The 11,693-nt window shown below is 38.6% G+C and overlaps 1 protein-coding gene across 1 annotated transcript in view; it reads left to right on the plus strand.

Moving 5' to 3' along the window:
- Window positions 1-11,477, plus strand: part of Gga (ADP-ribosylation factor-binding protein Gga) — a 113,533-nt gene extending 102,056 nt beyond the window's left edge. Inside the window, exons 9-10 of the mRNA XM_071672767.1 lie at window positions 6,277-6,387; window positions 9,495-11,477. Coding sequence (XP_071528868.1) covers window positions 6,277-6,387; window positions 9,495-9,584 — 201 coding nt within the window. The 3' untranslated portion in view covers window positions 9,585-11,477. The remainder of the gene's footprint in view (window positions 1-6,276; window positions 6,388-9,494) is intronic.
- Window positions 11,478-11,693: the final 216 nt, after the last annotated feature.

Here is an 11,693-nt window from a genome sequence, read left to right on the forward strand (position 1 = left end):
GATGTACTGCAGGGGAGAGAAATATTGGTTTTGAAGTTTAGAAAATGTTTTCTTTCTGAGTTAGTGTCCATTGACTAGTTTTCCTGTTTTTCTTACATTTACTTTTTTCCTTTATTTTTATTCTCTATGTTTTCTGATGGCCACTATGGATTGGTACCACGATCTATGAATTGTGAGGCTGTAGATTACTGGGAGCTGGTGGTTTGGGGATGTAGGCCTAATGGCAGTTGCTAATTAGCCGAGAGTGGACCCCTATAGTCAATCAAATGCTCTGGTGATTTGAGAACTGATGAAAAGATTGAGCCAAAGAGAGCTTCCTCACCAATTCCATGAAGGTAGGAATGAGCTTGACCAAATAATCCCTGTGCGATACTGCCTTGTAGAGAAAAGGTTTTTCACCCTTCAAGAGATACGAAGTGGCAGTAATATGTGACGTGGGAAGATGGATGATAACATGTTGATGTAAATCAGGAGATTCTGGTGCTTTCATAATTGAAGGCTCTAGATACTGAACTAGTGTACTTGAACCCTTATCATTTCTCATTTTCTTATCTGACACTGTGTGCGAGGTAGTGCTAGGAAAAGACAACAGAGGCCCCATTCGTTCACACTCAATCTCTCGCTGTCATGTAATAATGCCCGAAACCACACCTCCCTTTCCACATCCAGGCCCCACAGAACTTTCCATGGTTTACCCCAGATGCTTCACATGCCCTAATTCAATCCATTGACAACACATTGACCCTGGTATACCACTTCAATCCAATTCACTCTATTCCTTGCCCGCCTTTCACCCTCCTATATGTTCAGGCCCCGGTCACTCAAAATCTTTTTCACTCCATCTTTCCACCTCCAATTTGGTCTCCCACTTCTTGTTCCCCCCACCTCCAACACATATATCCTCTTGGTCAATCTTTCCTCACTCATTCTCTCCATGTGACCAAACCATTTCAAAACACCCTCTTCTGCTCTCTCAACCATGCTCTTTTTATTTCCACACATCTCTCTTACCCTTACATTACTTACTCGATCAAACCACCTCACACCACATATTGTCCTCAAACATCTCATTTCCAGAACATCCACCCTCCTGCGCACTACTCTATCCATAGCCCACGCCTCGCAACCATACAACATTGTTGGAACCACTATTCCTTCAAACATACCCATTTTTGCTTTCCGAGATAATGTTCTCGACTTCCACACATTCTTCAAGGCTCTCAGGATTTTCGCCCCCTCCCCCATCCTATGATTCACTTCCGCTTCCATGGTTCCATCCGCTGCCAGATCCACTCCCAGATATCTAAAACACTTTACTTCCTCCAGTTTTTCTCCGTTCAAACTTACCTCCCAATTGACTTGATCCTCAACCCTACTGTACCTAATAACCTTGCTCTTATTCACATTTACTCTTAACTTTCTTCTTTGACACACTTTACCAAACTCAGTCACCAGCTTCTGCAGTTTCTCACATGAATCAGCCACCAGCGCTGTATCATCAGCGAACAACAACTGACTCACTTCCCAAGCTCTCTCATCCCCAACAGACTTCATACTTGCCCCTCTTTCCAAAACTCTTGCATTTACCTCCCTAACAACCCCATCCATAAACAAATTAAACAACCATGGAGACATCACACACCCCTGCCACAAACCTACATTCACTGAGAACCAATCACTTTCCTCTCTTCCTACACGTACACATGCCTTACATCCTCGATAAAAACTTTTCACTGCTTCTAACAACTTTCCTCCCACACCATATATTCTTAATACCTTCCACAGAGCATCTCTATCAACTCTATCATATGCCTTCTCCAGATCCATAAATGCTACATACATATCCATTTGCTTTTCTAAGTATTTCTCACATACATTCTTCAAAGCAAACACCTGATCCACACATCCTCTACCACTTCTGAAACCACACTGCTCTTCCCCAATCTGATGCTCTGTACATGCCTTCACCCTCTCAATTAATACCCTCCCATATAATTTACCAGGGATACTCAACAAACTTATACCTCTGTAATTTGAGCACTCACTCTTATCCCCTTTGCCTTTGTACAATGGCACTATGCACGCATTCCGCCAATCCTCAGGCACCTCACCATGAGTCATACATACATTAAATAACCTTACCAACCAGTCAACAATACAGTCACCCCCTTTTTTAATAAATTCCACTGCAATACCATCCAAACCTGCTGCCTTGCCGGCTTTCATCTTCCGCAAAGCTTTCACTACCTCTTCTCTGTTTACCAAATCATTTTCCCTAACCCTCTCACTTTGCACACCACCTCGACCAAAACACCCTATATCTGCCACTCTATCATCAAACACATTCAACAAACCTTCGAAATACTCACTCCATCTCCTTCTCACATCACCACTACTTGTTATCACCTCCCCATTTGCGCCCTTCACTGAAGTTCCCATTTGCTCCCTTGTCTTACGCACTTTATTTACCTCCTTCCAGAACATCTTTTTATTCTCCCTAAAATTTAATGATACTCTCTCACCCCATCTCTCATTTGCCCTTTTTTTCACCTCTTGCACCTTTCTCTTGACCTCCTGTCTCTTTCTTTTATACATCTCCCACTCAATTGCATTTTTTCCCTGCAAAAATCGTCCAAATGCCTCTCTCTTCTCTTTCACCAACACTCTTACTTCTTCATCCCACCACTCACTACCCTTTCTAATCAACCCACCTCCCACTCTTCTCATGCCACAAGCATCTTTTGCGCAATCCATCACTGATTCCCTAAATACATCCCATTCCTCCCCCACTCCCCTTACTTCCATTGTTCTCACCTTTTTCCATTCTGTACTCAGTCTCTCCTGGTACTTCCTCACACAGGTCTCCTTCTCAAGCTCACTTACTCTCACCACCTTCTTCACCCCAACATTCACTCTTCTTTTCTGAAAACCCATACAAATCTTCACCTTAGCCTCCACAAGATAATGATCAGACATCCCTCCAGTTGCACCTCTCAGCACATTAACATCCAAAAGTCTCTCTTTCGCACGCCTGTCAATCAACACGTAATCCAATAACGCTCTCTGGCCATCTCTCCTACTTACATAAGTATACTTATATATATCTCGCTTTTTAAACCAGGTATTCCCAATCATCAGTCCTTTTTCAGCACATAAATCTACAAGCTCTTCACCATTTCCATTTACAACACTGAACACCCCATGTATACCAATTATTCCCTCAACTGCCACATTACTCACCTTTGCATTCAAATCACCCATCACTATAACCCGGTCTCGTGCATCAAAACCACTAACACACTCATTCAGCTGCTCCCAAAACACTTGCCTCTCTTGATCTTTCTTCTCATGCCCAGGTGCATAAGCACCAATAATCATCCACCTCTCTCCATCAACTTTCAGTTTTACCCATATTAATCGAGAATTTACTTTCTTACACTCTATCACATACTCCCACAACTCCTGTTTCAGGAGTATTGCTACCCCTTCCCTTGCTCTTGTCCTCTCACTAACCCCTGACTTTACTCCCCAGCATTCCCAAACCACTCTTCCCCTTTACCCTTGAGCTTTGTTTCACTCAGAGCCAAAACATCCAGGTTCCTTTCCTCAAACATACTACCTATCTCTCCTTTTTTCACATCTTGGTTACATCCACACACATTTAGGCACCCCACTCTGAGCCTTCGAGGAGGATGAGCACTCCCCGCGTGACTCCTTCTTCTGTTTCCCATTTTAGAAAGTTAATACAAGGAGGGGAGGATTTCTGGCCCCCCGCTCCCGTCCCCTCTAGTCGCTTTCTACGACACGCGAGGAATACGTGGGAAGTATTCTTTCACCCCTATCCCCAGGGTTTACCCCAGACGCTTCACATGCCTTGATTTATTATACATGATCGCTTTTTCCTGTGTCAGTGAGGTAGCGCCTGGAAACAGACGAAGGAACACCTGTACACTCATATATACATATACACACATAGGCATATCGACATCTATATATACATAAGCATACATATATATACACATGTACATATTCATACTTGCTCACCTTCATCCATTCCTGTCGCCATCCCCAGCATCAGCGAGGTAGTGCCAGAAAACAGATGAAAAAAGGCCACATTCACTCACACTCATTCTCTAGCTGTCTTGTGTAACACACTGAAACCATAGCTCCCAATTCATCCAAGCCCCACAGACCTTTCCTTGGTTTAGCCCGGATGTCTCACATACCCTGGTTCACTCCGTTGACAGCACATTGACCCCAGTCCGTATACCACATTGTTCCAGTTTACTCTGTTCCATGCACGCTTTTCGCCCCTTTACATGTTCAGGTCCCAATTGCTCAAAATATTTCTCTGCATCTATCTACCTCCAGTTTGGTCTCCCGCTTCTCCTTGTTCCCTCCACCTCTGACACATGTATTCTCTTTGTCAATCTTTCCTCTCTCATTCTCTCCATATATCCAAACCATTTCAACACACCCTCTTCTGCTCTCTCAACCACACTCTTTTTATTACCACACCTCTCTCTTACCCTTTCCTTACTTACTCGATCAAACCACCTCACAACATATTAGGTAGGGGAGAAAGAATTCTACCTCTGTATTCCTGCGTGTCATAGAAGGCAACTAAGTGGGGGGGGGGGGTGATTCTGCTGCTGGAAACCTCCATTTTTTGTATTTCAGTATCTAAAAGAGAATATATATAAAAATACATTTATTATCCCTAGGGATGGGGAGAAAGAATACTGCCCACGTATTCCCTGTGTGTCATAGAAGGCAACTAAAAGTGGTGGGAGTGGAGGATGCAGATTCTTCCCTCCTGTTTTATTTTTCCAAAAGAATGAAAAGATAAGTGGGCTAAGTGAGGATTTTTCCCTCTAATTATCAGTCACCTGTTCTTGATGCTGCCTCACTAACATAGTAAATGGTGAGTATGGATGAAAAAATACAAAAATACTTATGTACATACAGAAAGGTCTGTAGGGCCTGGATGTAGATAGGGAGCTGTGGTTATGGTGCATAACACAAAATGACAGCTACAGAATGGATATGAGCAGATGTGGCCTTTCTTCATCAGCTCCCGGTGCTACCTTGCTAATGCAGAAAATGGCAATCAAGTATAAAAAAAGATACATGTTTATTTTTCCATACTTGATTGCCGTTTTCTGCGTTAGCAAGGTAGTGCCAGGAACAGACGAAGAAAGGCCACATGCTTTCATATCCATTCTATAGCTGTTATGAGTCATGCACTGAAACTGCAACTCCCTATCCACAACCAGGTCCCACAGACCTTGCCATGGTTTACCCAACATGCTCCACACATCCTGATTTGGTTGATTGACAGCACATTGACTCCAGTATGCCACATCATTCTAGTTCACTCTATCCATGCACACCTTTCACCCTCCCATATGTTCAGGTCCCAATCGCTAAAAGTCTTTTTCACTCCATTCTACGATCTCCAGTTTAGTCTCTCTGTTGTCCTTGTCCCTTTACTTATGACACATATATCCTCTTTGTCATCCTAGCCTGAGCCAGGTAATAATTAGATTAGAATAGTCTTTTAGCATTGCTTTTCAAGGGAAGACAAAGTTCGAGTTACTTTGTGAATGTAGATATCATTTGTTGTCTGGAATGGCTTTCAAAAATCAAAACAATATGGAATTACTGAAATCACAGGAACTATTTTTCCTGACATACATATGGAAGATCATGAAAGTCATGATCCCTAATGTAAACTCCAAGATCATTCCCTGTTGTGACTGGTATCAAAATGTATCATGGATACCCTATAAGGAAAATGTAAACATTCTTGGCCTGAAACTGCTTGACTCTCCACCTTCAAATACAGGTATTGTAAACATCATGGGTGATAAAAGGAGCAACAGTGGTGCTTTGTTGGTAGAGATAACCTTGTAAAGTTCATGTCCATCTTACTTAAGGTAAGGTATAGTCCTTGACAGGTTGACTTATCCTGTATTGAGATTGATTTTGTGCATGTGATGACTCAGTGATGAAGTATGAAACCTTGTGTAGTAACAGTATTTGAACCATGGGTTAATTTTTTCAAAATACACGTCTTTTGATTCAGGAATACATTGTAGTTCATCTTATGTTTACTCTGAAGCACCAAGAACCAAGGTAATAAGGTTTTTGGTTCTTTTGCATGTGACATCAGTTTTATGGTAACCAGTATCTCAAGGGTTGTATCATAGTCATGGATAAGATAATTTAGTGTGCCAAATTTGATGCCGAATACTGACTTTTTTTCTTTTTTAGGGATGTAAGGTGCGATTACAACCTCCCTCATCAAATGATTTAGCTGCATATAGCCCTTTCCTTCCTCCACCAGCCATCACACAGATTATGCTTATTGCAAATCCAAATAAAGTAAGTCTTGATATAAAGCCTTATTTCTCCTCTGTAAATCACTAGAATTTATTCACCTATCCATTTATTTCAAGGCATCATCTGTTATGACTGTTAACACCATGATTACAAGTGGGAAAATATGAAGGAATTATGATGCTTAGGAATGACTGTAATAAAAAATTTTGCATATATGTGGGGAAAGGTGTATTTGGTTTTGATAGGTATGTTGCAGGATTAAATCTGTAGTAAATTTTCAGTTGTTTATTTAGATTTGCCATTCAGGTTAGGGCCTGTAAGAATATGTTATAGGATGTAAGAGGCTTTTGGCTCCCATATGAAGTTCTGGAATGAAATGGTTTTCATAATTTTCATAATAGAGTTTGCCTAACCTTTCACCAAAGCTCCAAATCAGAATTGTTAAAGAGGCAGTTTGTGTGCTGGTAAATATTAGAATTGTTTTTAAGTACATTGATAAGGAAATTTTCAGTAACTATTCATAACATATAAGGCCAAAACTGGAATGAGTCCTTCTCAAGACTGGCCTTGCTTAAATTACATTTTAACTGAGAGAGTGCAGAGGACAACTTAGATGGTACAGCTACATTGAGAGGCTGAGGGCTGTAAATCTTCTCACCATGGAGTAGTTAAGAATTAGGGTGATCTGATCACAGTCTTCAAGTTTTTGAATCAATTGGATGATGTCGATCGACATTGATTGGTTCTTGAGTTGCATCATCAAAAGAACCAGAGGCCAAAGCTAGAGGCTTGGCCAGAATCTTGAAGAAAGGACATGAATTACTGTTTTGATATAAGGGTGGTGGTGGTTTTGAATAAACTAAGTGATGAAACAGGAAATTCTTCCAGCATACAGATGTTTAGCATGCTGTATGATGGTAAACTTCAAGAGATGGGGCTTCAAGAGTGTTGAAAGCTCACCTTTACTGCACAAAGGATTAATTACCAAAAATTGGGTTGTCCTACTTCAAACAACTCACTGTAGGCTCAGTTTTGACTTCATTTAACTTCAAGATGTGACTGAGCAAATATTGCTACTGTCTTTATGGAATGTGAAGTCTGAAGTAGATCAGCATGACCTTGATGTTCATATTTCTGATAATGGTCAGGATTATTTGACAGTGATTATCAAGGAGCACTGGACACTTTTTATAAGATTCACAGCAGTGACGGTATTGACAATTAGCTACAAGTAGCTGGCAAAGTTGTATTATTGGAAAGGGGGAAGGGGTTATATATTACACTCTTATGTTCACAAGATGAGTAGTTGTAATTTTTCAGTCTTGTTTTATCACATTTAATTCATATACAGAACATATTTCATTGGTTTTATAACAGATATGTTTCTTAGATTTTTCTGTGAAAATGTCATTCTGAGGAATCTCTTTGTAGGAAACTCACTCATGAAGGTATTAAATGCAAACACATGAAAGAGGAGGGTTGTTTGGGGCCTGCTTGTGTAGTAACACCTGCATCCATGTGTTATTCTGTCTGTTGTATTCTTTTCTGATTCATATTCTGTAAAGAAATGAAGAGATTTGATTGGTATTATGGTATTTTCTGTTTCTGCTCCATACCTTTTGAACCAGTAAAGAGATTGGGAGGGTATTTTTAACATGTATTACCCCTTCAGCAGATGATGTGTGATGACCCATTTTCAGGATCTTATCCCGGGGCTAATTCAGCTTCAAGGCTGCATTACACTCAGTAGGTATAGGATCGACTCACTTGAAGCGAGAAGCTCTCTGATGAGATTGTACTCGTTTGTCAACTGATAATACAGCCTTGCCAACATGACTCTTCACTCATGGAGAGACCTCAAGTGCACAGAGTCCATACAACACCCTTTAGGCATAAATGACACTTATTTTGAATTAGCTTTAATTATTGCACTTCTTGGTTTAAGAAGACTTTCTTTGAATTTTTTATGATGTTTTGAGTAGCTATTTTTAGTGTCACAAGTATAGAAGATTCAGAACTTGAAAGAAATTTGATGGGGGCACAGCTACATGTTTTGAATTGTTAGCAATAGAAATTAGTGCTGTTGACAGATTTTTCCAGTGGCATAGAAATATGCTATCTTTCAGTGCTATGTAATATTTTAAGGACTTTGTAAACTAATTTGCTGGCACTTAGTGATATATCAGCACTTATTGTGTTCATTCGTGAGGTGGAAATAGTAATAGGTTGACTCACTAATGAGTTCAAGTATTTGGGAGTAAAGTTCAGATGTAGTGTTAGTAGAAAAGCTGAAGCTGAGAGAAGTCATGAAGGGGAGAAAAAGTGAAACTACAGTAGATTTGCTAAAGAACTAAAAAATTATTGTGTAAAACTTGCCTGATATGAAGAAATTCTAGTTACAGTTATACTACATTGATAAGGAAATTTATGTAGGTCAGGATAGGTAAAACAGTAAGAGAATTAGATATGGGGAACATCACATGAATGAACAGAAGATTGGAGTAGGATTTACATAATGAGGAAAAGTGGAAAGGTGGAAAGATTTTTTAAGCTGGCAGGGTCATTTGAAAAGTATAATCTATCAAGAAGGTATGAGTCGGAGAAGTAGACTAGAGAAGTGGAGGAAAGGTGTAGTAAGATTTTTTTAGTAAAATTAGTGATATTTCATATGAAGATGCCTCAGGAATGATTTGTTATTAGGATCTATGGAAATGTTTTGTATGTGAGGGTGGTGTGAAGGAAGACTAGTCTTTTGTGATGAATCAAATTAGTGTTCAAAGCAAAAAAGTAGTAAATGCTCATGTTAGCATGGAGGCTCATGCTTTTTTTTTTTTTTACCACACTTAACATGGGTTAAGGATATGTACGAGTTAAGTGAGAGGCTGTGTGCTTGATTCATCTTGTGTAATGGGGGAATGGATTTATCAGTGATTGAGGGAGAGATAGGGGAAGGGGGAAAAGATGAAGTTCTGTGCCTTTTTGTTTCTTTTGCACATTGCCTAACAAAAATTCATACATCACATGTGAGTGATAGACATGAATATTCTATAGATTGTAATATATGTCCAAGAAATGTTGTATTTTGAACTTTGTACATTTATTTGGGTAATTTTTTTTTCAGCATTTAACTTGTTTTATTAATTTTTCAGTTGAATGTGTCCCTGAAAGTAATGCTCAGCTACAGTTTGGATGATGATCCAGTCACAGAGATGGGGGAAGTAGAAAGTCTTCCTCTATAGGTGTTGATTGTGTTTGTAGGCGTTGTTTGTTTATTCTCTCATTGTAAGAGCATTCTCAGATCATAAGAGCATTGACTGAAACCTGAATATGCCTTGACTGGGCAGACACTTGTGGCAGGGCAGACACTTTTGCCAAGCCTTGACCACAGTTGGGATCCATCTGTGCTATTGAAGGAACTGAAAATGATCTGATAATTTTAGGGTGTTTGCTTTACCACTTGATCAAATAAATGAAAACATTGGGTAAAGATGTATTTACTGGTAAAATGAATGAAAACTTTTCAGGCTGTCAGTGTTGCTGGTGGCTGTGCAAATATGAATTTAATGATACTTTGTTATTCCTAAATGAAAGTTGTTTTGTATGGAGCTTCCCTATTTTCACCTTTAAAAATTTATGTTGTAAATATAATGTTATAGTGTTATTGTAATTATACATTGAATTACTTACTTGTTTGCTATGCTGTATATTATTCATGTTATTGTTGATGAAGAAAGCAGTTTAGTTGCAGGAGTATCTTTTTGATTCTGCATATGGCTAACCGAGAAACAGATATTGTATGTACAGCTTCTGGCTTTTGTATGAGTGCTAAAGTAAATGTATGGAAGGATTTTGAAAACTTCATTAACTTGAAGAGAGATTACTGATGACTCGTATCAATGCAAAATATATTCAGCTTCATTGCTATAAAGACTGACCATATGCAGCTCAGTATACGAGTATACATGACATTCACCTGTGCTTTCAGGACAGATCATATATACAAATACCAATGTATACATTACATGCACTGAACTCATTCATAACTTTCCCTCCAGAAAAGAAAGTTTTATTTTTTTAATTAATTTTCATCATCATGAATGTTTCATTTAATTGCTTTCACTTTCAGAGCATCTGTGAATGTTGTGGAGAATCAGAAATTTGCTGGCTTCTTTATAACACACTATGGATTTACCATTGAATATTACTGGCATATGACTTATGAACACTGCGGGAAATACAGTTGTAATTATTGTATTGTTACACTACAGCTATTTTCGTGATTTTGCTGTCCAATACAAGTTACACTTATTAGAATTGTACATGTGAATCTATAGGGTGGTGATATGAAATGGGCAACCCCATAAATCAAAAGTGTACTCAGATTCTGCATTTCACACAAATATATATCAGTGAAGTTAATTGATATGAGGTGCGTGAAAATTCAAAAATGGTTTAATTTGATTTAAACCATTGTGTTTGCTATATGTGCAGTTTCCAAATAGGGCATAGAAATGCAAAAGCGTATCTGCAGTTCATGAGAACTGCTTATAGTACATGGCATACTAATGGCTGCTTGTTTACCATATGAATTAGTGGCTAGTTGGTTGAAATTCAAAGAAGGAAACATTTTCATTCTGTAATATTGTTGTGAGTTGTCATGTACATCATTGCTTTATTAATGTCATTTTTGTACATATAGCACATTTTTGCCTGTAGAGGAGCTGCAGGATGTCATCGTGCAACAGAGTGTGAATAGGAAGCATGTAATGAGTATCTTGATTCGAGTAAATCAGTATTAGGACTCCATTTTTTGGAATATCATGTAAAAATCTTAATATTATTTATTAGCTATAACACATTTTCTACAGTCTTGAAGATTACAGTTTCACCCATTACATTTTTGGAAAAGGATGGTACATAGATTGTTTTTTTACTTGTATTCCGTGGAGCCCCATTACTTGAGCATTTGCTAGTTTCATTATATGACATCTTCACCTGAATTACGTTCTTTACACCTTTTATATTTATTCACTGACCATAACATACAGATATATGCATTTCATTAATATGTGACATGTTATGTTTGAAAGACTTGTTAACCAATCTTGATAATAGACATGTTAAACTTGCAAGGACTTTTGTAAACCACTTAGAATTCAGTCATCTCTGTTCTAAGATTTTTGTTGAAATTTTTTGTATATTTATGATGTTATTTGGCTCATGACAAAAATATTTAGAGACTTGTTGGCATCATAACTGATTTTCAGTTTTGTCAGTATGGCTTTCACAAGAAATTAAAGTTTTTATATAATGTAAGCTATTAGGAAGAAACCAATATTTTGAGACTA

This window comes from Panulirus ornatus, chromosome 18 (genome assembly GCF_036320965.1).
Source record: "Panulirus ornatus isolate Po-2019 chromosome 18, ASM3632096v1, whole genome shotgun sequence".
NCBI lineage: Eukaryota > Metazoa > Arthropoda > Malacostraca > Decapoda > Palinuridae > Panulirus > Panulirus ornatus.